Source organism: Gymnoscopelus braueri (genome assembly GCF_963280865.1).
Source record: "Gymnoscopelus braueri genome assembly, chromosome: 8".
Lineage (NCBI taxonomy): Eukaryota > Metazoa > Chordata > Actinopteri > Myctophiformes > Myctophidae > Gymnoscopelus > Gymnoscopelus braueri.
This window is the reverse complement of record NC_137609.1, coordinates 51,789,498-51,815,764: the sequence shown is the minus strand read 5'-3', so window position 1 is coordinate 51,815,764 and position 26,267 is coordinate 51,789,498. Positions and strand designations below refer to the sequence as shown.

General features: G+C 40.2%; 2 protein-coding genes across 2 annotated transcripts in view; one reads left to right on the top strand and one right to left on the bottom strand.

The window, feature by feature from the left end:
• Positions 1-5,054: 5,054 nt before the first annotated feature.
• Positions 5,055-26,267, bottom strand: part of LOC308089982 (uncharacterized protein) — a 32,429-nt gene continuing 11,216 nt past the window's right edge. The window contains exons 2-11 of the mRNA XM_080434981.1: positions 21,537-21,610; positions 20,839-20,893; positions 19,953-20,012; positions 19,279-19,333; positions 18,807-19,052; positions 17,375-17,458; positions 15,823-15,954; positions 6,509-6,648; positions 6,121-6,254; positions 5,055-6,023 (exon numbers count right to left, since the gene is read on the bottom strand). Of these exons, the coding sequence (XP_080291107.1) occupies positions 5,852-6,023; positions 6,121-6,254; positions 6,509-6,648; positions 15,823-15,954; positions 17,375-17,458; positions 18,807-19,052; positions 19,279-19,333; positions 19,953-20,012; positions 20,839-20,859 (1,044 nt within the window). The 5' untranslated portion in view covers positions 20,860-20,893; positions 21,537-21,610 and the 3' untranslated portion in view covers positions 5,055-5,851. The remainder of the gene's footprint in view (positions 6,024-6,120; positions 6,255-6,508; positions 6,649-15,822; positions 15,955-17,374; positions 17,459-18,806; positions 19,053-19,278; positions 19,334-19,952; positions 20,013-20,838; positions 20,894-21,536; positions 21,611-26,267) is intronic.
• On the top strand, positions 22,975-25,103 carry LOC308090069 (uncharacterized protein; the record flags this gene model as incomplete). Its single annotated transcript, XM_080435100.1, has 3 exons — positions 22,975-23,006; positions 24,022-24,270; positions 24,669-25,103. The coding sequence occupies exons 1-3, from the start codon at positions 22,992-22,994 to the stop codon at positions 25,101-25,103; spliced, it is 699 nt and encodes a 232-aa protein (XP_080291226.1). The 5' UTR covers positions 22,975-22,991.

Genomic DNA, 26,267 nt, shown 5'->3' with positions numbered 1-26,267 from the left:
GCAAACTAGTAACTAATGTTCTCAAATAATTGTAGTGGAGTAAAAGTACAATATTTGCCTCTGAGATGTAGTGGAGTAGAAGTAAAAGTTTTGGAAATTGGAAATACTCAAGTAAAGCACAAACACCTCAAAATTGTACTTAAAGGGCAAGACCACTTTGGTAGAGGTTTGGGTTGTGTAGTTACCTTGCCATGATGTAACTCCAAAGGTGGGCAAGAAATCAAAAATAATTGCTCCATTGATTAGAAATTGATAATTCAAAATATGCTCCCCATTGACTTACATTGTATGGTAAAACAGCTCTCAAAGTCACTATTTTAGCACGTAAATGAACACAAACAAAGTTGATTCAGACAATATAGAACATCACCAAACCCAGTACTGTTTTTTTTTTTTTTTTTTTATAAAAATGTCAACTTCCTGTTGATTTTGCCATTTTTAATAAGTAGAAAACCTGGACTGGATCCACGGATCCGGATCCAGATCTTCAAATAGTAAAATCAACAGGAAGTTGACATTTTTATTAAAAAAACAAACAGTACTGGGTTTGGTGATGCTCTATATTGTCTGAATCAACTTTGTTTGTGTTCATTTATGTGCTAAAAGAGTGACTTTGAGAGCTGTTTTACCATACAATGTAAGTCAATGAGGAGCATATTTTTGAATGATCAATTTCTAATCAATGGAGCAATTATTTTTGATTTCTTGCCCACCTTTGGAGTTACATCATGGCAAGGTAACTACACAACCCAAACCTCTACTAAAGTGGTCTTACCCTTTAAGTACAGTACTTAAGTAAATGTACTTAGTTACTTTCCACCACTGCCCACAACATTCAGGATACAGACAGCGTGATGCTGCAGTGAGGCTGGCAATGTGCACACTCTGTGAAACATCAAAGTAACATAGCTGCATTTGCAGGTTAAAGCCACACGGTAGCAACCAAACACCTCTCTAATCTATTACAGTAACGGTTAGAAGACCTGCTGAATGTTGCAGTAACTTTACAGTCGGCCTGACAGCTCATTAAAAAAGACTTGAGTAATACTATTGTCAAGTAAAGTTTTATTAAATGTTTCCACTGCTCAGTTTACAAGGTCATAAAAAGATGGTTTACAATCAAAGTAAGTTATGAATGAATCACTGTAACAGTCAAGGTGTTTTTTCTTATTTATTTTTTATCACACAATTTTGTAACCCTTATTTTTCACCCGGTGCCAATTTTCTAAGTGATCCTGTGCACTACACTCCCCTCGCCAGCCTAGGGAGGCCAGGGCCGAGCTCATGCCTCCTTCAATGCATGAGAGCCAAATGAGTTGACCTTCTTGTCACCTGACAGGGGGGAGTTTCCCTGGTTGGACGTAGCACGTGGAAGGAACACGTTATTCCAACCAGTTCCTTTCCCCTCCATCAGGCGCCCCGGATGTCATGGGGGAGGCGGTATAGTGACCAGGATTACTGCATGTTTTAGTGAGGGTATTAACGGCCCCGGCGGGAATCGAACCCAGGACCTTCTAGCTGTGAGGCGACAGCGCTACCGACTGTGACAACATTACACACAGTGATATTATTGTATTAAACCTCTACAGTGAATACAAATATAATGAGATCAAAAAGCCATAATAAAAGCAACAAAGCAAAAACAGTGTAAATAGAATATAGAAAAATACAATAAAACAACATTATGTTGTGTGCTAATTAAGTGTGTGTGTGTGTGTGTGTGTGTGTGTGTGTGTGTGTGTGTGTGTGTGTGTGTGTGTGTGTGTGTGTGTGTGTGTGTGTGTGTGTGTGTGTGTGTGTGTGTGTGTGTGCGCGTGCGTGAGAGAGAACACTCATTTACAATACATTACACATGGACATCCTGCCTGTCTGTCTGTCTGTCTGTAGTTCAGTACATTAAGTTGATGTAAATGAATTAGTAGCTGAATGTGACTTACTTCAATGTTTACCAGACAGTGGGTCGGGATCCATTTTGGGGTCGTGAACCCATTTGTATGGGTCACGAGTCAATATATATGGATATTTATAGTTTGTTCTTACATTTCTAAAATGTAAACAAATGGGGGGTTTTCAAAACAAATTCAATTATTTATTTAAATAATACGTAATACCTTTTCAACTTTTACAAAATTGTGACAATAGCAGATCTACAATCTCGCCGTGTATCACATGGCGTTGTGAACTTGCAGATCAACTATTTTCACTATTAAATAATTGCTTAAAGGGATAGTACACCATCAAAATGACATTTTTTCTATGTATCAGTCGCCCCATGGAGACTTGAATTCATGGATATTGTTTAGTTTTTGTCTCATTCCTAAGACATGTGATGACCAGCAGACACAAAGGAGACTGTCTCCTACCGGAACAACTGCCGGTCATCAATTTATTGTCTTAGGAATGAGACAAAAACTAAACAATATCCATGAATTCAAGTCTCCATGGGGCGACTGATGGATAGGGAAAAAAGTCATTTTGGGGTGAACTATCCCTTTAAGTAGTTGATTTATAAGTATTTTTGTCTGGGTCTCAGGGAGACATCTCATTGGCTCTCAGGGAGACATCTCATTGGCTCTCAGCTGTAATGCTTTATGAACCCCTGACTGAGACACTTTAAGACCTTTCAACCTGCCGTGCTTATCTCGGCCATGTGGTTATAGCTGAACATCTTCACACATGTTCATGAATATTCATACATTTTACAGACATTTCAAACATATTATTACAGAAATATCAAAATAAAAATATAAAAATCATAAGTACAAGCTCACAACACGTTGTGTTGTGAGCTTGTAGATCGGCTCTTTCATAGGGGCCTAAAAGGTTAAAGTTGTATGTTAAAAATACAAAGTGTGTCCATCTCTGTTTGCTTCAACATGCTGACTGATCCACAATTCATCCACAGTGCAAATATGAACACTTAACCCTTTAAGGCCTGAGGCCTGTCTTCTAAAACAGTTTCAATACTTGTCAAGGAGCCCCAAAATTATCAGTATTTGGCCACAAAAACATGTTGTTCTATGCAGGGACCTCCAGAAGCAAAGATTTAAGTTAAACAATTACACTTTAAAAATATATAAGGTATATTTTCAAAGATTTGCAAATTTAAAAAATCAAGATTAAAGAAAAAAAATAGCAGATCTACAAGCTCATATAAGTGACGTGCTATGAGCTTGTGGATCTGCTATTTTTGAATAGCCAAAGTATAAAACAATGGTTAAAGTTGTACAATGCAGAATCACAAATAACGATTTTTAGCAACCTCTGCTGGTCACTACCGTCACTGCATACAATTTCCGTAGTCCTCGATTACCCAGAATTCCATTCGTTTTCACCGGGTCCCCCAGGGGGGTCGGGACCCAAATGATTCTGGGGGGTCCCAAGATGATTAGCATAATGTGCAACATTGAACCAAACAACAGACAGTATAAGTGTCATGTGATACTGTTGTCCTGCTCAGCCCCTCCCCTCTCTGTAAGCCCCTCCCCTCTATGTAAGCCCCTCCCCTCTATGTAAGCCACTCCTCTCTTTGAAAGCCCCTCCCCTCTATGTAAGCCCCTCCCCTTTCTGTCTACCCCTCCCGTCTCTGTAAGCCCCTCCCCTCTCTGTAAGCCCCTCCCCTCTCTGTGGGGTTCCCAGTGGTGACTGTTTGCACTGATTGAGACTGATTGTTGGTATTTAACCCATTAAGACTGGGACAGAATCTGATCTAGCAGATCTACAAGCTTGTAGCGCGGCACCGAGCGCCGCGCTACAAGCTTGTAGATCTGCTATGTTTGGAAAAATTGTGAAAAATGGGTGTAAATCTTTGAATATATATTTTTAAAGCAAACATTTGTAACTCAAATCTTTGCTTCTGGGCGATTCTAAAAATGTCTTCTAAATCCTAACAGTTTTGTGTAAAACGTTTGTTGCTTTAATATCAGTGGTTCTCAAACTTTTCATGTCAAGGACCTCCAAAATGATATGTATTTGGCCCCCAGGGACCCCCAGAAGCAAAGACTTGAGTTACAAATGTTTGCTTTAAAAATATATATTCAAAGATTTGCACACATTTTTTAAAAATAGCTACAAAACCTACAAGCTCGTAGCCGCGCTACGAATAGCCAAAGTATAGAATAATGGTGTACGTGGTTACACAGATACGTTCCTGGTCTTAATGGGTTAATGGGTCTGAGTTGCATGTTGGTCGTGGATGTTTCCCGGGAGTAAACTTTAGTTACTTTGTAGATTTGGCTTATTAATACAAAACACACATTAACCACTGCAGCCCTATACTATATATACATTTTGGCCAATTTGAAAATAGCAGATCTACAAGCTCACAATGTGTCACAATGCGACACCCCCAAATTGATCTATATTTGGCCACAAACCCCCATCTAGAAAGTTTTTGTGCCAGGGACCCCCCAAAATAATCATTTTTGAACTCTGAACCCCCCAAAATAGTCATATTTGAACTGTGCCCCCCCCCCTCCAAATAATCATATTTAAACTGAGGACCACCCAAAATAATCATATTTGAACTGAGGACCCCCCCATTATTTTATACTTTGGCTATTCAAAAATAGCAGATCTACAAGCTCGTAGCGCGGCACCGAGTGCCGCGCTACAAACTTGTAGATCTGCTATTTTTGAAAAATCGTGACAATTTGTGCACAATCTTTGAATGTATAAATATTTTAAAGGGGGTTCCAGGGGGTCCCCAGCTAAAGTAGTTAAATATAGCATCAAAACAAGTATTAACTATGTTGTATTAGTCTATAAAATAACCTTAACCCTAACATTATAATTTTTACATTTGCCTTGTTGTACCACAAATCTTCTCTTATGGGGGTCCCTGGCAAATATAGATCAATTTGGGGGTCCTAGACATAAAAACATGTATATGTTCAAAGATTGTGCTAAAATGTTCATGATTTTTCAAAAATAGCAGATCTACAAGCTCGTAGCGTGGAACTCGGGGCCGCGCTACGAGCTTGTAGATCTGCTATTTTTGAATAGCCAAAGTATAAAATAATGGTGGGTGGTTCCCAGTTTAAATATGATTATTTTGGGGGGTCCAGCGTTCAAAAATGATTATTTTGAACTGGAACCCCCCCCCTCCCCCCTCTTCACCAAATGTCCTTGCTGTAAATAGCCGATCTACAAGCTCACAATGCATTGTGTAGTGACGTGGTGTGAGCTTGTAGATCACAAATGTTCAAGTTGTTAAAGCCGAATGAATGACATGCTAAACCATCATAGCTGGTGGTTTGTATTAAAGAGGTTAATATGGATACAACAGTTTGTACTTCTGTACAATAAAATGTTTGAGTTTGTATCATTCCCACTACTAATTACCAGCGGTGGGAAAAGTACTCAAATGTTTTACTTAAGTAAAAGTATCAATACTGCAATGTAGAAGTACTCTGTTACAAGTAAAAGCCTGGATTTCAACATTTACTTGAGTAAAAGTACAAAAGTATTGGTATCAAAATGTACTTAAAGTATCAAAAGTAAAAGTACACACATGTTTGAAAATAGCAGATCTACAAGCTAATAGATCTGTTATTTTCAAATAGCCTATGTATAAAACAGAGCTTAAGTGGTTAATGTATGTTTTACTATGTAATCATTTATATCTGCAAAGTAACTAAAGTTTTCAAATAATTGTAGTTTTGAGTAAAAGTACAATATTTGCCTCTGAGATGTAGTGGAGTAGAAGTAAAAGTATTGAAAATTGGAAATACTCCAGTAAAGTAAAAGTAGCTCAAAATTGTACTTAAGTACAGTACTTGAGTAAATGTACTTAGTTACTTTACACCACTGCTCATTACTACCATAGCAGAACACTGAGCTGCAGTTTCATTCAGCTGCGATGAATTTTTTTCTCACAGATTACGGGGGTGTAAAGAGCATACGAACATGCCGCGTTATCCCATACTCCAGGGTCAGGGTAGTGATCGTAGTATGCACATTCTCCAACGGTTGGAGGTTGGAGATCCTGAGCGGTTTGATCAGGATATCCACGTCTCCAGTACCTGCAGAATAAACAACAATGTATTTAACATCCTCTCAGTCACTCACATACAGAGACTTAGATATAATTACAATATAAAAACATGTCAAATGTCTCACTGTGTTGTCAGTGGAGTTCCATCAACCCAGGACCATGTGACCCCGTCAGGACTCTTCAGACCAATGTGTGATCCATAATAATGAATGAAATCCAATCCATAATCAGTATCAGGCCTCAATCCTCTGATGAAGTCCTGATCATTTGTACATGATTACATCATCATTAATTTATCCAATACATTCCACTTCTTCGCACGCACACACACACACACACACACACACACACACACACACACACACACACACACACACACACACACACACACACACACACACACACACACACACACACACACACACACACACACACACACACACACACACACACACATTCTTGACCTTGTATTTTCTGAATAACTGAATAAAGCAATCAATCAATCAAACTAACCTGTTCTTCTTTACTGTTAATGATCACCAGATCAGTTTGTTGTTTCAGACAGTAGTCTCTACCTTCCTGCCATGTTTTCAGGTCAGTAGTTCTGTAGTAACAGCTGCCTCCAAACGCCTTCCATTCTCTGGGACACGACTCTAAAAACATCAAACAGGAGATTTACTGATGGATTTTCAATGTACTGATAATCAATTCTAACACATAGTTATAATAATAATAGTAGTCGTAGATGTAGTGGAGTAGAGGGTAAAAATATTCATTTATTATATCAATGGTGTTTTCTACACCACACATTTACTCAAGTACAATTTTCTGGTATTTTCTTACTTTACATTGTTTTATACTTATACGTTATGTAGTTTTCGGTAAATTATTTGACAGCTTTAGTTTCTAGTTACTTTACAGATTTAAATTAATAATACTAAATATATACTTTAATCAATTAAGCCCTGTTTTATAATTCAGTTATTTAAAAGTAGCAGATCTACAAGCCATCAAGACGTGTTGTGAGCTTGTACATCTCTATTTTTGAAAAAAATTGACACATGGAAAAACGTGAGTGCTTTTGTATTAGTATTTTCGTGCAAATACTTTTATACTAACATTTTGAATACAGGCCTTTTACTTGTAACAGAGTATTTTTTTGAGGACCAAACCATTTGAAAATGGGTGAAGTGTTCCTTTAACCCATTAAAACATTCCCTTTTCAGTGGTTTACGTTAAATTGGACCCTCCAGCAGCTTGTGGGTTAATATTTTTCATGTAGATGAAAGAGAAGTTGAAAAGTGATCACGTGATCCGGTCACGTGATTACACCAAACGTTATTACAAAAGACTCTAAGCCGCACGGCCGCGGGTAACGTCAGGGTCCGCATGTTTACAAACCGAAACCACATTCTGGCTCTGGGAGAGAGGATCTGCCCGTGAGAAGTGAGAGGCGGAGGCAGGCGCGTTCGTGTGACATTCTCGCACTGGTGCTCGTATGTGCACACGCACGCGGGCGCTTAACTTTTCCTCAGGCGCAGAAACAGAAAACTATTATGTTGGCGGTGCGAAAGTCCATCAAGCCGGCCCGCTGATCCGAGCCGAGTGACAACAAGACTAAGTCTGCAAACTGTAGTATCACCCCTCTTGTGTCAGAGGCGACACAAAACAAACAGCTTGTGGATCGGCTCGAGCCCACAACCCCGCATCAACCCTCGCCGAAACGAACATTCCCGTCGACCCCCTCCCCCGTCGTCGTCGTTGTCCCTCGACAGACGGTGAAATTGCGATTCTGAAATATTCCAAATTTTTTAGTTGCTATGTGGTGTGGACTAGTCAACTGTAGTTAGTTAGAGATAGTAGTAAATATCTTATTTTGTTTTGGGCTTGTTTTCATAGACTTGCTTATTTCTCTCACTAAATATGGCTGCAAATGGAATTTGCAGGCTCTGACGTCACCGCTTGATCAGTGGTTCTCAACCTGTGGGTCGGGACCACAACAGAGATTGTAGATCTGCTATTTTCACAATATTTATCTCTGGAACCGAGTTCAAACAAAATGGGGGTCCCCAGTTCAAATATGATTATTTTGGGGGGTCACAGCCTGAAAAGGTTGAGAACCACTGCCATAGATTACTGATTCAGGTCCGGTTCCAATTGTGCACTCTCAGAGTTGTAATGTTTGTGAAGTTAGAGAACCACTGTGTGAGAGACAGACAGACAGACAGACAGACAGACAGACAGACAGACAGACAGACAGACAGACAGACGGGAGGAAGAGAGGAAGAAGAAGAAGAGAGGGCTGTAGATCTGCTATTTTCACAATATTTATCTGTGGAACCGAGTCAAACAAAATGGGGGTCCCCAGTTCAAATATGATTATTTTAGGGACGTGTCTCTTTCACTAAAATGCCCATAACTATGTTTCTAAAAAGAAAACAGCATGTATTTTGTGAAAACAAGCTGTATTCAACTACCAATAGCTAAAAAGCAGAACATGCTATAAACCTTTCCTGGTGAAAGTAGAGATTCTAATCTTTGTTTTGCGATATTCCATGTGTTCATAGTCATAGCACAAAATATTCTGTGAGTCCTCAAAGATTAGTCAGAATGGTCAAAAACCCTGGCAGTGGCTGCAGCCTGTTCTAGAAAACCGCTGGCAGTGAATGTGTTACGAAGTTGTGAGATAGAAAGTAGGTAGTTCTATTTGTACCTAATGTTTTAGTATATATTGACTTGTTTTTGTGAGAAACGGGGCTCCGTATTTGACATGCAAGCGGAAGCCACGTTCAACTGAATAGACCAATTATTTGTTTACTAACATTGAGACTGGACGCACAGGTGATTGTTTCACGCAATTAATTCTCAACCTGTTGTTTCGGGGTGCGCTGGTTTCAGCACACCCCAACCCGCTCTTGTGTGTTGGCTAGTGAGGCGCGTCCTAGCGAGACCTGACAGAATGGGTTTCATTGCGCGCATACTGGTTGCACGCATACTGGTTGCACGCATACTGGTTCTTATCAGTGTGACGTCGTCTGTTAAGGGGTCTATACAAATGGATTCTATGAACAAGATGCGCTATACTGATCTGATCCCAAATGTATTGATTGCTACGAAATGGAAATGGCCCTTTCTTCCGTTGGTAATTATGACCAATATACCACACACTGCAATGCCAATTGAAGACAAGTTCAAGTTCATCCAGTGTGAGAGACTGTGCTTTGGCTGCCTACTCCTGGACACCAATCTAAGGGCTGCAGTAAAAGAATGATCTGTGACACTTGTGCACCCCACATGCCTACACGAAGACCACACAAGGCAAGAGCAAGTCCAAGAACCAGAAAAATTCAAAGAAACTAGTTTTAACAAAAGAGCCCCACAAGTACAAATCGTCAACGGGGAGGCTATCTGCAACAGAAATATTGTAAGTATAGAAGAAATCCCCCGGCCTTGCATCATCAGTTATGGTGGGAGCACATGCACACGGCACAAGAAAAGGAGCATGAAAGATGAAAAGGCAACAAGAAGCTCAAGTGAGCAAATAAGTGAGAGACCCTGGTTTCCAGGTTACCGGTGCTTCAGGTACTTTCAACCTCAACAAGAAGGCTGATGCCATAGAGGGAAAGAAAGCAACTGGACCCATATTGCAGGCTGATGTTAAAAAGAACCCCAAGAACATTGAAGCTTGTAGTAAGGATAAGCCTGTGACTGCAAGGAACGCAGTGGGTGATGATGTCATCAAAAGAAAGGATGAAATTACCTACCTGGGCTCCATCTTGGAGGCAAACCTCTCTGGTAACAAAAACGCCGAAAAAGTGATCAGAAATGTCAACCGAACAACACGCTATTTGTGGAGGATTGATCGCCTAGTCAGTAAGAATACTCTGAAGATTCTTGCAGGGGCCCTCATTCAAGGTCATTATGATTATGCATGCACTTCATGGTATCACAACACCTCCAAGGCCTTAAAAACAAGGCTCCAAACATCCCAAAACAAACTTGTAAGGCTACTTCTTGGCCTCAATCACAGAACCCATCTAACCCCTGCTCATTTTGCTAGGATTGGATGGCTTAGGGTTGAGGACAGAGTACAGCAACTTGCTATGGGCCTGGTCTTCAAGATACACCACAACATTGGGATCCCCCTGTATTTGTCAAAATACTTCCAAAATCTTAATGAAGTCCATGATCATAACACCAGAGGCAGCTCCACTGATCATGTTCAACCCAGATTTGGCTCAACTAAGGGTATGAACTCGTTCTCATGCTATTCAGCAAAAATGTGGAATGCCCTACCAAAAGGAGTAAAGGAGTGTAAAACCCTACTCACTTTCAAAACTGCCCTAAAGATACACCTTCAGGAGGCTGCAATTCGAAAATGGCCCCTGTCTAAGTCTTAACCTACCCCCCCCTACCCCCCCCCCCCTCCTTCATTTTCCTCTTTTGTATATATTTATAATTTTTTTTCTCTCGTCATACCAGTAACCTGAAAGCTGATTGTATGACATTCTGTATAGTAGTGTGTATATCTGCCTGCCTCTTATATTTCATCATGATTTGTGTGCATGGGGTTCTCATCTTAAACAAGCGTTATGCTTAATGAGGCCATCACCATTGATAATGCTGTGGTGACCTCAACTCGGACTGCAAAGAATCTGGGTGTGACCCTGGACGATCAACTGACGTTCTCGGCAAACATCGCATCAGTGACGAGGTCCTGCAGATTCCTGCTCTACAACATCAGGAGGATTCGCCCCTTCCTCACGGAGAAGGCAGCCCAGGTGCTCATCCAGGCTCTCGTCATCTCCCGCCTGGACTACTGCAACTCCCTCCTTGCTGGTGCTCCGGCATCTGCCATCAAACCTCTGGAGCTTGTTCAGAAAGCTGCGGCTCGTCTGGTGTTCAACCGCCCCAAGTTCTCCCACACAACCATCCTTCTCCGCTCTCTACACTGGCTCCCCGTAGCGGCTCGCATCCAGTTCAAAACCCTGGTGCTAGCCTATAGGGCAGTGAAAGGAACAGCTCCTTCCTACCTCCGGGCTATGGTCGATGCCTACACCCCTGCCCGACCACTTCGGTCTGCCACCTCGGGGCGACTGATTGCCTCGTCACTCAAGGGTCCTTCTGGCCGATCCACACGGTCACGACTCTTTTCTGTTCTGGCCCCACAGTGGTGGAATGAACTTCCCACTGATGTTAGGACAGCAGAGTCACTGCCCATATTTCGCCGCAGGCTGAAAACTCACCTCTTCAGGAAACACTACCCTTCCTCCCTGCCTGACCTACTTGTTGTTAACTAGTTGTACGAACGCTTGTTTTCTATTGCTGTATTGTTTATTGGATTATTGGATTGTTTATTGGATCTTGTTTAGTCGATATACTTATTTGTTTTAGCTCATGCTCATTTGATTTAGCTATTTTGTCTCATCTGTTTAAGGAAATAGGTAGCTGATATATTGCACTTTTACCTTAGCGCTAGGTATACTCTTGGTTGCTTGTTTATGCAGAAAATGCACTAAAGACTTCTGGTGATTAGTAGTTTTCGTTCCCTACCTATGTTGAATACACTTATTGTAAGTCGCTTTGGATAAAAGCGTCTGCTAAATGACTGTAATGTAATGTAATGTAATGTAATGAGGGTTTCCAGTTTAGTAGACCTTGTATTGTGAATTTGTACTTCCATGTACTGTTATGTACTGTCATGTACTATTCTCATGTCTTTCTAAATAAACTACATCAATCAATCAATCAAAGCAACTAAAGGTTCCACAATGGTACAAGGGAAGATTCAAGTAGACAGAGATGAGAAGGAGAACATCAAGAGGAAAAGGAGGAGACGGTCATCGTCCTCAAATGAAGATGTAAAAACAAAGAATATGACAAAGCTCAAAGAGCAAAGGGAAAAACTACCCAGAGGAACATGTCAAGGTGGGAAAGGGCAAAATTGTGAGGCCGCCTGACCGAGGTCTTGGATTGGGAAACCGTAAAAGCCATTGCTTTTACGGTTGATCAGGTCAATGGTGTCAACCCTAAGTAAAAAGGTCAAAGTATTTAATTGAAGCCACAAGGTTGTCAAGGTTAATCTTGTTTTCGTTTTGTTGCACATAAGGTACAAGGTTCTGTTTGTAAAAAGAGAAACACTGTTTGACTGCTTAAACACATTCCCTGCCAGAGGTTTTTTTTTATTTTACTTCCCCCAGTGCCAGTGGTTAAATTTTTTTTACACAGGAGCTGAGATACAGGATTTTAAAGTAATAAGTTAACCAAGGAGTGAATGGAGCTAGAAATCTTTGGATCGTGATATCTCTGGTTCTGTGTGGATAAATTGGAGAAAAAAAAAAGCCCAAAAAAAAAAAAAAAAAAACGGTTATACTCGTGGATGGCAGTAAACGGGTGTATTTTTCATCAACGGTTATACTCGTGATTGGCAGGTAAAGTGTTAAGGCAGTGTCAAAGGTCAAGGTCATTTGTATTTTGTTAAAATGAAGGTGAAAATCAAGGTTGATTTGGTGTAGCTGCTGCTACAACTATTATTTTTGTCATTATTTAGTTTTCCCCCAAAATGTATTTTATTTTGACAAGCGGTCCGGAAGTTGTATTCTGACAGCTTCCGGCTGTCGCCTTATATGGTGTGTACCTTATGTGGTGTGTACCTTATATGGTGTGTACCTTATATGGTGTGTACCTTATATGGTGTGTACCTAATTGAGAGAGCAGCTCGGAGAGCGACACTCCCGTGAGAGCAGACGTTTGTTTGCCAGTGGTTAAATTTTTTTTACACAGGAGCTGAGATACAGGATTTTAAAGTAATAAGTTAACCAAGGAGTGAATGGAGCTAGAAATCTTTGGATCGTGATATCTCTGGTTCTGTGTGGATAAATTGGAGAAAAAAAAAGCCCAAAAAAAAAAAAAAAAAAACGGTTATACTCGTGGATGGCAGTAAACGGGTGTATTTTTCATCAACGGTTATACTCGTGATTGGCAGGTAAAGTGTTAAGGCAGTGTCAAAGGTCAAGGTCATTTGTATTTTGTTAAAATGAAGGTGAAAATCAAGGTTGATTTGGTGTAGCTGCTGCTACAACTATTATTTTTGTCATTATTTAGTTTTCCCCCAAAATGTATTTTATTTTGACAAGCGGTCCGGAAGTTGTATTCTGACAGCTTCCGGCTGTCGCCTTATATGGTGTGTACCTTATGTGGTGTGTACCTTATATGGTGTGTACCTTATATGGTGTGTACCTTATATGGTGTGTACCTAATTGAGATAGCAGCTCGGAGAGCGACACTCCCGTGAGAGCAGACGTTTGTTTGTAAGCAGCGTGGCGCTGACCTAAGGTTTGTTTTATTTTGAACGTCAACGTTTAAGTTCTATGTCAGTAAGTTGTATCTTATGTTTCATTATGAGTTATTAATTGATCGATTTGTTTTGTTTCAGTTTGTTGTTAGTTGTTTTGGGTTCCTGGACGCATTCATTCTCTTCACTGCAATATGCAGCCAGAGGTAAATTTCATTTCTCAAGTGTATTTTCTTTCGTTATGTTTTTATATGCGTTACATGTTTATGTCATTCTGATTGTTGTTTATTTTTTGTCTTGTAACAGTTTTGACGTTGGTCAAGTGAGCCACAAGTGTGCTGAATGAAACCATCAGTGAGAAAACCATCTGACTTTGTTTGTGAAGGGAGTGACACTCATTATGCAGAATGTCCTGTTTCACAGTTATCGTCTAAATGAATAAAACATATTTTGAAAATACCAGATCTACAAGCTCACAATGCATCACATAGTGATGCATTGTGAGCTTGTAGATCTGCTATTTTCAAATGGCCAACGTGTATATAGGGCTGGGCTGAAGTGGGTAATGTATGATTTGTAATAATAATCAAAATCTACAAAGTACCTAAAATTGTCAAATAATAGTAATGGAGTAAAAGTACAATATTTGTCTCTGGGATGTAGTGGAGTAGAGGTAAAAGATACCTCAAAATTGTACTTAAGCACAGTACTTGAGTAAATGTACTTAGTTACTTTACACCACTGACTATAGTTACAGACAAGAGAAACCCAAGGGAACTGTGATACATCATCCTGCCTTGTGATTACCGAACATTACATGTACATCATTGTGATTGCTTTACCATTTGTAACTTTCCTTTACTATTTTAATAAAAAAATAAAACCAGCGTCCCCGCACGGAACCAAATGGACCCGTGGTCCTGTACCCTTTTGCTCGCGGACTAACAAAAGCCAAAAAGGCCAAAATGGCAGTAAATAGTAAATAGTTTATGAACAGAGCTAAATCAGTTTGTGTGCCTCAGTAAGGGCTTGTTTGTCTTGTTTTTTCTGGGTCGCTGTTGGAGGCGGCGCTGTGTGTGTGTGTATGAGAGGAGTCAATTCAATAGTTTGTTTGGCGGTGACGACTACACTGTTTTTTCATGCAACAGCTCCACAGACCATAGAGATACATACACTAGAAAAACCTGTGCTCCTCGGAGCACAGGTCTCCGCAAGGTCAGGTAGGTTAGTGTGGGCCAGCAATGTTCGGAATTCGCCAATCAGGCAGGCTGGAATGTGAAAAACCGGACAGATCCGTTTTGATGACTTGACTAAAAAGATCATGTGTGCCGATTTGCGTGATGTTTGGACAACATTTGTAGGAGCAAAAATCGGCCTCCTGGTGGCGCTATAATAGGGCAATGTTGAAAGGGTGGCATTTGCCCCTCAATGTAGCGCGAATGTGCGTGCAAAGTTTCACCGCAATCAGACGTTCATGATTTGCGGCATTTTGTTCAAAACGGGCCACTCCTGCAAACTTTAGATGTCAATCTTAGCCAATCAGGATTTAATAAGAAAATCTAACAGATTCATCTTGATCACAAGACTATAGAGATCATGTGTACCGATGTGCGTAAAATTTGTATGAAATGTGAAGGAGTAATATCAGACTCAGTCTGCCTCCTAGTGGCGCTATAAAAGGCAGATGTGAAAAATGCAGGGCAAAGGTCTTTCCTGGGCCTCTAGGGAGTGTGCATACAAAGTTTTACACAGATCTTTGCAGTTACAGGTAAAAACACGAATCGGCCTGTTATAGCGCCACCATGAGGCTGATTTGAACATTTTCAAGTGACATTTCTTCCTCTGCCTAGTGAGAATGTGCATGCAAAATTTCATGGAAATTGCATGCTGTGTTCATGATTTGAGACATTTTTTTCAAAACAGACGAATCCTGCAAACTTTGGAAGCCAATCTTAGCCAATCAGGATGGAATATGGAAAATCGGACAGATCCGTGTTAATCACATGACTATAGAGATACTGTGTACCGATTTGTGTGATTTTTGGACAAAATCTGTAGGAGTAGTATAAATAAATGTGTTTTACATGACAGGCTGATCTGAAAAATTTGGGGCAGAGCTTCTGCTTTGGCATCCAGGGAGTGTAAATCTGTAGGAGTAATATACACATTTTTTTTGTGCAAAAATCAGCCTCCTGGTGGCGCTATAACAGGCCCATGTGAAACATTTTGGGCCGAGGTTCGGAATTGGCATCCAGGGAGTGTTAAAGTTTCGCTGCGATCAGGCCAACGGTAGATTAGCTGGTCACGGACGGACGGACGGACGGACGGACGGACGGACGGACGGACGGACGGACGGACCAGTCTGAAGAGGTGAGTGCTAGGGGGTGAGGTGGAGTCTGAAGAGGTGAGTGCTAGGGGGTGAGGTGGAGTCTGAAGAGGTGAGTGCTAGGGGGTGAGGTGGAGTCTGAAGAGGTGAATGCTGGGGATCCTTAATAAACAAACAAATCTACCACTGACATATATACATATTTACCTTTCTTTGGTTCTGGAGTGTGAACCCTAACCCTAGGTTGAGGTTCTGGAGTGCTCCTTGCAGTGACAATCATGTACACAGCCACACACACAGCCACAAACAGGCACACAGACACACATGCATATAGACAGACTATACACACACACACACACACACACACACACACACACACACACACACACACACACACACACACACACACACACACACACACACACACACACACACACACACACACACACACACAATATATAGCATTAAAATGTGCAACAGTACAGATGAAAAAAAGAACAGTAGAAAATGTTTTTAAGCAAAATGTACATTTGAAGTTACAAAAAGTTTAAACAATCGATGGAATATCAATTTAAAAGCAGTAATTTGCTTAAAAGATATTGTATTGAATATAATACTTTTACATGTACATAAAGTTCAAATACGATTAGCATTTCAGTGGAATAACTTTAAAAGTCCAAAAAGCTTGGTTAAACTATGGTTCCTAGGGTCTAATAGATGGTTGCTAGGGTGAAACAAATAAAGTACTTAACTCACTTTAATTACTTTTAAGTAATTTTACTCAAATAAGTTACTTTTAACTGACTTTGATTACTTTCAAGTACTTTTACTCAAATTAAGTACTTTTTTACTCAGTCCGACAGCAACCTATTCCCATTGATCCCGAAGGACCATCCACCAAGTTTGGGACAAATAGGACACTTACAACTGGAGATAAATGCATAATACCCTCAGCCAATGGGAACACAGAGGGGCCGTAATTACCGCCCGACCCTATTGGCTCTCTAAGACCACCCACCAAGTTTGGAGCCTGTAGCATGCTGGGATTCTGGGAACAGGAGTTATGGCTGTTTAAAACCCAGCCTATAGGAACACAGAGGGGACGGGGCTTCAGCAATTACAGCCTGTCCCTATTGGCCGTCTAAGTCCACCCACCAAGTTTGGAGCCTGAGCAGGCGGCAAGGAAGCTCCACTCGATTTGAAGCCAACAAGGAAGAGATGTTAAGCATGTAGTTCTCATAATGGCCCAGTAGGTGTTGCTATTTCCACTCCTGCTGGCTGCAGAAGCATTTACACTCCATTCAAATGAATGTGGTTTTGGCCGGACTTTACACTTGAATTTATTTCCTTAGTAAACATTTTCATGAATACTTTATGCTTTCAATCAAGTCTTCTTTTCAATTATCATATGTGTTTAAATTATGGCCCCAAAAATGTTTTAATTAATGATAAATTAGGGTAATGCTTCTAGGGCTTCTACTGGTTCTACCGAGAGAAGACCCTCCCTCTCTGCCCTTCCAGCCAATAACCGTTTCCAGTTTGCTTTTCGGGACCAGAAGTTCCAAGATGGTGGATTTGAATTGGCTGAAAATGTGACTCTTATCACTATTCTGCTATAATGTTGTTCTCTTCTCTCACTCTGTGCTTCTGTTCCAGGCTGTGTAAGCACACTGCTGTTACCCTCTGTCACACAGCAGGAGGTGTTCTTGGTCAAGTTGGTTAGGGTTGTTTCTGAGAATTGCCATCAACATGTACTCACTTTTTGCAGTCTGTCTGCCCTGAGGCTGTGTTGGATCTGACACTTCCAATCGAAACTCTGGAGGATCTGGAGAACTTGGAGGCACTATAATTAAATAACATCATTACAACATACTGAGGAATAAACTGTGATTCCATCTTAATCTACAGTCTAGATTCATCTGTAAAATGTAATACAATAAATCTAATTCAAGTTCAGTACATCAATGTTATTGATGAGTTTTATTCTGTGTAAACACAGCCTTTGGATCGTTGCTCTATATAATAAGTGTATTTTCGAGGACAAAGAATGGTGGAGATGGCTCCAATGAATGTACAAAATTAGAGCACAGTAAGATGTTTTTTACTAGCCTATCTCCCATACATACTGTAATCTAACATCATCGCTTCGGTATGCAAGCCCTCAGTTGCTGTATTATTTGAAACAGCATTAATACATAAAGTCTGAAATGCTAGATTAGAGTGACATATTAACTGACAGTTAGTCAGTATTACAATCAACAGTGTCTAATAAAATACATGTTCAGGGTTTACATTCTAAGTTAACTCTTTCAGTGCCACAATACGTCAAATACGTCATGAGGCCTGACGCCGTCATGAAAAAAAAAACTCGAAATAAACTCGAAAAAAAAAATCTTTTTTTGAAAAAAATGTTCAGAACCCAAGATATGATGATTTGAAGATTTGCTGCTCCATTCACTTCTTGTTTAACTTTTTACTGAAAAAGGATGTATCTCGGCTCCTAAGCACTTTTTTTTTTACAATTAATTTTGGTTGTGGCACTCAGAACCAAAATTCCATAAATAAGCATGGCATTGAAAGAGTTAAGGGGATGTCCAAATAAATATAGTTCAATGGGAATGTAAGGTTGAAGATATGCCCTACACAGTCACACTGTAACAATAGTCAAATGTGTGCAGTGATGCTGTAAATAATATCTTTGATGTAGTGGATTATAGTCAAGTCATTGAGGGCAATACTATTTCCCTCTAAAATATTATGCATTATCTCTTTCCAAGCTTTGCTGTTGTAAGTGTTGAGTGCCATATCAAACAATCTGTAAATACTGTGGCTACCCAGCTGTTACGAGCGCCCCAGGCGCTTGTAATAAACTGCTGCATAGGAGAGCACTATGTAGGCTACGAAGCCTTTTGGCCTTTCTAAATTAATTTGTTACGTGCGGTTTCCCGACGCTAGTTAGGCAGACACGTAACGCTGTGCGCTTGAGAACCTGCGACGGTGGTGTTTCCCGAAGGCAGTTAGATAGCACGTAACGCACAACCAGCTGCTATTAATGAAGGTTGTGTGGGTAGATTTGGCCGGGTCCCAGCTGCGTAGGAGGCTCTTACGCAGCTGTGTAGGCTACGCACGACCTGCACACACACACACACACACACACACACACACACACATAAATGTACATCTGATCTTACCAAGGTTCTCCAACAGGTCGGGTTGGTGTTGTATGAGGGCATCGTAAAATGCTGCTCTGATGACTGTTGCCCCTTGATCTATCACCGTTGTATACAGCATCCTCATTTGGTCGATAGGTGTCTTCTCAGCTAGAATACTTTGATACTTCTCACGATGAACCATGGTGGTTCCTAGACTGTCTACTATAGCCATGACTGTGGAGGCATCTTGAATCAACTTTGCCCTGTTCTGCATCACAAACTGTGCTGTTTGCAAGAGAAAAAAAGAGTGTGGTTGAGATAAGAGAATCGTATGAATGAAAAATGAAGCTCTCTGCATCTCTATATGCCCACATAAATACTAATATAGCAACTGGTACATATAGTTTTGTAATACGATAGTAGTACAACCCTTGTAAACAGAAGGTAAAACCAGCTATCAACCTACTCACTGGTTTCCTCAAGCATTGAACTGAACAGAAACAAAACTCACCTTTTCTTTTCTTTTCTGCATCCATTTCTGCTGAAGTCAAGTCGCTATCAGCGTCCTGTTGGACACAGTCATGTTATTTCAATCATAACATGCCTGAGTGATATTGACCACATCATTTCTTGCATGATATTGGCTACATGTGTGGTTTTAAATCTGACACCCAATGTTAGATTTGATAGATGTATTTTTTATTATTATTATTATTATTAATATAACATTTTATTTAGCCTTAGTTGAGGTTTGCAACTACCAACAAATCATAATAATAATAATAATAATAATAATAATGATTATATATATATATATATATATATATGTATATATATATATATATATATATATATATATATATATATATATATATGTGTGTGTGTGTGTGTGTGCGTGTGCGTGCGTGCGTTTTCTATATGAATCTAACATGCTTAAAATGGAGTTACAATGGGTTTATATAGGAAGGGGGCGTGTGTGATAAAATGAATATCAAATATTTAAATATTGAATCAAACAACTTAAACTGTCTGTGGTGAAACACTAGATGATTTGTAATATCCCTTTAAGACTTATTAGACCTTATTACCGCATGGTGTAACACACACACACACACACACACACACACACACACACACACACACAATATTACAGGGTGAAGATTGGATGAAAGGCTCAATTCCTACCTGTAGGATTGTCAATGTTGGATGGTTAATGTTGGATGTCTCTCTGCAGTTCACTGTACACTGTTGACAAGCACAATGTAAACTATTACACTTCCTGTTGGGTTCAACTGACAGTCTGGCTGGTCAAATGCTTGTGATTGGCTCCTTGACGGACTCTGGGTATGTTTGTGAGTATGTGTGTGTGGGAGGGGGGGGGGGGTGGAGTTTGAAGTTACAATGGGTTTGTATGGGAAGGGGACGTGTCTTTTAAAATCTATATCAAATATTTAAATACTGAATCAAGCAACTTAAAAACTGTGTGGGGTGAAACACAAAAGCCTGAGTAGACTTAGTTAAAAGGACCCCAAACATGTTGGAAAGAGAAATGACATGGACGTCCGATTATTGACATTTAACTTGAGTGACGCATGGCTGCGTTTACATGAAGAATATTTATTCATTCAGAATGAACTCATTCTGAACAGAGATTCATAGCATAGATTCAACTGTTTACATGGAACCTGAATAAAAGTATTCCTCGTTTACATGACCCAAAGCATTCATTTGGAATAGAACTTTTGACATGCGCAAAGGGGTTCCTTTTGATTGATTGATTGAATATTTTATTAGGCAAAAAATGTTAAACAGCACAGTTACATTTAAAATACTTTGTCTAACAGGTCCGTTCATAAAAGTCCTTGCGGTCTTGTTTCCAATGAGGGCCTTGGTATTCAATTCATAGGCATATGTAGTGTCCTGCCTACGCCCGGGCATGTACCAGGCTCCACTACCCGGGGCAGAGCATCCCCTGGTGGGCATGGGGAGGAGTCAATAGCCCCCTTCTGCCTCCGTGGCGGAGGTTTGTCGGGCTTCCTCAAGCATTGAACTGAACAGAAACAAAACTCACCTTTTCTTTTCTTTTCTGCATCCATTTCTGCTGAAGTCAAGTCGCTATCAGCGTCCTGTTGGACACAGTCATGTTATTTCAATCATAACATGCCTGAGTGATATTGACCACATCATTTCTTGTATGATATTGGCTACAGGTGTAGTTTTAAATCTGAGACCCAATGTTAGATTTGATAGATTTATTTTTTATTATTATTATTAATATAACATTTTATTTAGCCTTAGTTGAGGTTTGCAACTACCAACAAATAACGATAATAATAATAATAATGATTATATATATATTATATATATATATATATGTGTGTGTGCGTGTGTGCGTGCGTGTGTTTTCTATATGAATATAACATGCTTAAAATGGAGTTACAATGGGTTTATATAGGAAGGGAGCGTGTGTGATAAAATGAATATCAAATATTTAAATATTGAATCAAACAACTTAAAAACTGTCTGTGGTGAAACACTGACGCCTAAGAAGACGTTAAAGGGATGATTTGTAATATCCCTTTAAGACTTATTAGACCTCATTACCGCATGTTGTAACACACACACACACACACACACACACACACACACACACACACACACACACACACACACACACACACACACACACACACACACACACACACACACACACACACACACACACACACAATTACAGGGTGAAGATTGGATGAAAGGCTCAATTCCTACCTGTAGGATTGTCAATGTTGGATGGTTAACATTGGATGGTTAATGTTGGATGTCTCTCTGCAGTTCACTGTACACTGTTGACAAGCACAATGTAAACTATTACACTTCCTGTTGGGTTCAACTGACAGTCTGGCTGGTCAAATGCTTGTGATTGGCTCCTTGACGGACTCTGGGTATGTTTGTGAGTGTGTGTGTGTGTGTGTGTGTGTGTGTGGGAGGGGGGGGGGGGTGGAGTTTGAAGTTACAATGGGTTTGTATGGGAAGGGGACGTGTCTTTTAAAATCTATATCAAATATTTAAATACTGAATCAAGCAACTTAAAAACTGTGTGGGGTGAAACACAAAAGCCTGAGTAGACTTAGTTAAAATGACCCCAAACATGTTGTAAAGCGAAATGACATGGACGTCCGATTAATGACATTTAACTTGAGTGACGCATGGCTGCGTTTACATGAAGAATATTTATTCATTCAGAATGAACTCATTCTGAACAGAGATTCATAGCATAGATTCAACTGTTTACATGGAACCTGAATAAAAGTATTCCTCGTTTACATGACCTTTGCATTAATTTGGAATAGAACTTTTGACATGCGCAAAGGGGTTCCTTTTGATTGATTGAATATTTTATTAGGCAAAAAATGTAAAACAGCACAGTTACATTTAAAATACTTTGTCTAACAGGTCCGTTCATAAAAGTCCTTGCGGACTTGTTTCCAATGAGGGCCTTGGTATTAAATTCAAAGGCATATATAGTGTCCTGCCTACGCCCGGGCATGGACCAGGCTCCACTACCCGGGGCAGAGCATCCCCTGGTGGGCATGGGGAGGAGTCAATAGCCCCCTTCTGCCTCCGTGGCGGAGGTTTGTCGGCCGTAGGCAGGCCGGGAAGCGTTGGATACGATGCGCTAACCCTGATCCGATGAGCCGCCCGCACACCGGTGCGAGCACGCGTTCCTTTGTTATCGCTGTTTTAACGTGAAAGTAGCAGATCTACAAGTTCAGACCAGTTTTCTTTTTGTATTGGTAACAGACTGCACCACCATGTTTCTTTCATTATGTCATCTGCTCCAGCGCTACGGCTGTCAACTAATATTCAATATTAGTTGTAGTTTTGAATTATTATCATAAAACATACATTAAAGCAGCTATAAGTATTATTTCGTGATTATTTTTTTTTTTTTAATGTTTTGATTTTATTTTTACTTTTTAGAAAGAATACAGTAATAACCAGTCACCAAAAATCAGTATGATCCGTCAAAGAATAATACTATAATAATGTGTTACAACCAGTAGCCAATCCTGTGATGATTCATTCTGCTCAGTTCCCACCTCTTTCCCATATCAAGCCCCGCAAAGAAACACCACAGAAGAAGAACAAGAAATATGCACTGCGCATGCCCACTATCCCATGTAGACTTTGAATGAAAAACAGAAAACTTCGACCGAGAGTACAATGTCTGATTCTGAGGTAAGTAAGCTATCCTAGATATATTCAGTGGTGTAAAGTAACTAAGTACATTTACTCAAGTACTGTACGAAAAGATTTTAGGTATTTCTACTTTACTAGAGTATTTCCAAGCTCAGTTACCTGTAGCTTGTAACGTGTAGCTTGTAGCTACAAGCTACACGTTACAAGCTACAAGCTCACAACACGTTGTGAGCTTGTAGATCGGCTATGTTTTCTTTACTTTTGGTACTTTGAGTATATTTTGATGCCACTACTTTAGCAGTTTTACTCAAGTAACATTTTTAACACAGGCCTTTTACTTGTAAAATAGTATTTTTATATTGTGGTATTGCTACTTTTATAACTCAAATATCTGAGTACTTCTTCCACTACTGGATCGATTTATAGTAAACTATGTGTCATAGCCTAATGAACGTTTTTACTCACAGTTTTATAGCAAGTATGTTCATTATTGGAAGACATTATATTGTGCTGTATTCAGTTTGCTGGCTAAGATTAGCTACACCAGGGGTCTTCAACAGGGGGTCCCCAGAGCTACTACAGGGGGGCAGCCAAATCTTTGTGTGATAGGATCATGTTTTTACATGAACCACTTGAACCCCAGCATTACTATTCTGAGTGGAATATTAGCCAAAAATAGTAGATCTTGCTTGTAAATCTGCTATTTTTGGAAAATACTTTTGGTGTAGAGGGGAAAAAATACTAAATAGTGACAGTTCAAGTGGATAAATGTCTGAATATACACAATAATCGAACATACACTGACGATAGTGTTGTCAAAGTCTATGAAACGGTCCCAGAAATCTATGAAAATTTTTAATTTACAACATAGTTTCATAAAATATGTAGTGGGGGTCCCTGCTTCTTCTCTCTCAGCCAAGGGGTCCTTTGCCTGAAAACGTTGAAGACCCCTGAGCTACACTATATGTACCATGTACGTCGCAGTCATATTTTCTAATGAATCGTTCGGGAAAAGAACATAAGCTAACCAAGATTTGTGTTTTTTTTGCAACAGCACAATTCCTCCAGAGTGGACGAAGGCAGCAATGGTTCTGGCAGTGGTGAGGATTACACACCAGAACCACCTGTCCCTCGCAAAAAGGCTGCAAAAAGAGCCAAGAAGGCAGCAAATGTTGGCAGTGGTCGTGGTAGACCACGGGGTAGAGGAAGGGTCCGGGGGGGCCAGTCTGGAGAGGAACGTCTCCACCCAGACGACATCCATAGGATGGAGCAGCTGAGGGAGCAAGCCATCGAGGATCAAAGGGTAACTATTAGGCCTAGCTAGAACAAATGTTTCCTTTTTAATATATATATATATATATATATATATATATATTAATTTGACATGAACATCATTAGCCTGTCTTCCTGACTATTATATCAAATAGTTACCAGGGTGTAAGTATGGGGAAAAGGACAACATGTTGCTATATGCGGCATCGGGCTTAAGACATTGTATGCCAATTTTAGTCTAAATATCTGCACACCAGACACAGCCTATACACCAGCATGTCATTATTGGCAAAGAACCCTACCATTTATATTTCCATTTCCCATGTTTCCTTGGCTCATTGCATACATAGATGAACATAAGTTACTTCACTGAGAAACAAATTGTCTCTAAATACTAATGTATTTGTCTATTGTCTTTACTATTGTCAGGTACGAATTGACAGTCTGTCACTTGCTGGTTGCCGGGAAATACTGCATAGGGCCCTGGAGCGAGAACCCAGCCTGCTTTTTGACCTGCCAAATTCCCCCAACACCCCTCCACACGATCCTCCTGTCCAACGGCCACCGAGTTGGTGTGTCTGTCACAGATGCAGGGACATGCCAACATTATTAGAGCAAAAGTGTTGCATGCTTCAACCTGGATCCTGTGTCTCACTGCTGCCACAGTTTGACATATATGTCATGCAGGATGGCCATCTGAGGCTTGCCAGGAGGATTTACAACGATGTCCGGGCTGGCGTTGACCTTCAAAACCCAGGAGAGGACAACAGACAGTTCAGATTTGCAGCTTACCGGCAGTTTATTGTGTGGCGTTACGGAACGACAAGAGAGCACCGAATTGTGGTTCCCAGTTACGCGGTCTGAAAATCCGTGATCGGTGGCCAGATCCTCATAACCATTATGATGGCTTTATACCACGCAGGATCTAGAGTGACTGACAGGATGACTGACATAAAACCCTGCATTTAAAAATAAATGTATTTTCCACAGACAATTCTACTTGTATTTTTTTTTACTGTTAGGCATAAGTGCCGAAACATAATAGAAATGTCATCTCCAGTCACACACTGCATAACTGTTTTAATAATTGTATATTTTACTTGTAGGTAATCCAACAGGTGAAGCGAATTGAGATTAAAGAATAGACAGTGAAGGACCTTATTTGGGAAGTCTTTGAAACGTTGCCTTTTTTAAATAAACGGCAGCAATCGAGCCCAGAAAGGACAGCCCAAAGCTGTGTTGGATGGAGAGTAGTAGATGGCCTAAGTAAGTAATGTAGCCCAGAACTGACTGACACAAGAGGATGGACAATTAGCAAACCTGTGCAATACAATGAGACGAATATCACAGAATTATTAGTGGGCTCATGTATGTACAGGACAGATGGTGCTATATTTGATACCGTGACCGATACCGTGACCCAGTTCCGTTTAATCTGTGCTTATACACAGGATTTTAATAGAACATCAGGGCTAGACTAGTATTATTACCAATATAGAGAATAAATAAACACGGGACCATGAGGATTGTCTGACAAATGTTCCAGGTTTTTATTGTTACACCACTGCAGAGTAAAACATTTGTCCTTCAGACATTGTAGCAGCATAGGTCATTAAAAAAATATGACACTTTTACACCACTTCAACCCTAAAATCCCTATTCTGAGGGGAACATTAACTGGAAATAGCAGATATAAGCTCAAAATGCCTTGTGCTGTGAGCTTGCAGATCGGCTATTTTGGGCGAAGAGGTTTGGTGTAGAGGGGAAAAAAAGAGCAGACCAAGACGAGTACAGAGCCAAAGATTGTAAGTTTACTAAGTATTGACGGTCTGAAAATACACATCGACAACAGTGCTGTCAAACAAGACAGGTCTATAAAGCTATCTATAAAAAATAATCTGCAACACGACATGTAGTGGGGGTCCCTGCTTCATTTCTCTCAGCTAAGGGGTCCATGGTCTGAAAAACGTTGAAGACCCCTGATCTACAGTACACACGATGTGTACAGTGTTAATTTATACAGCATGT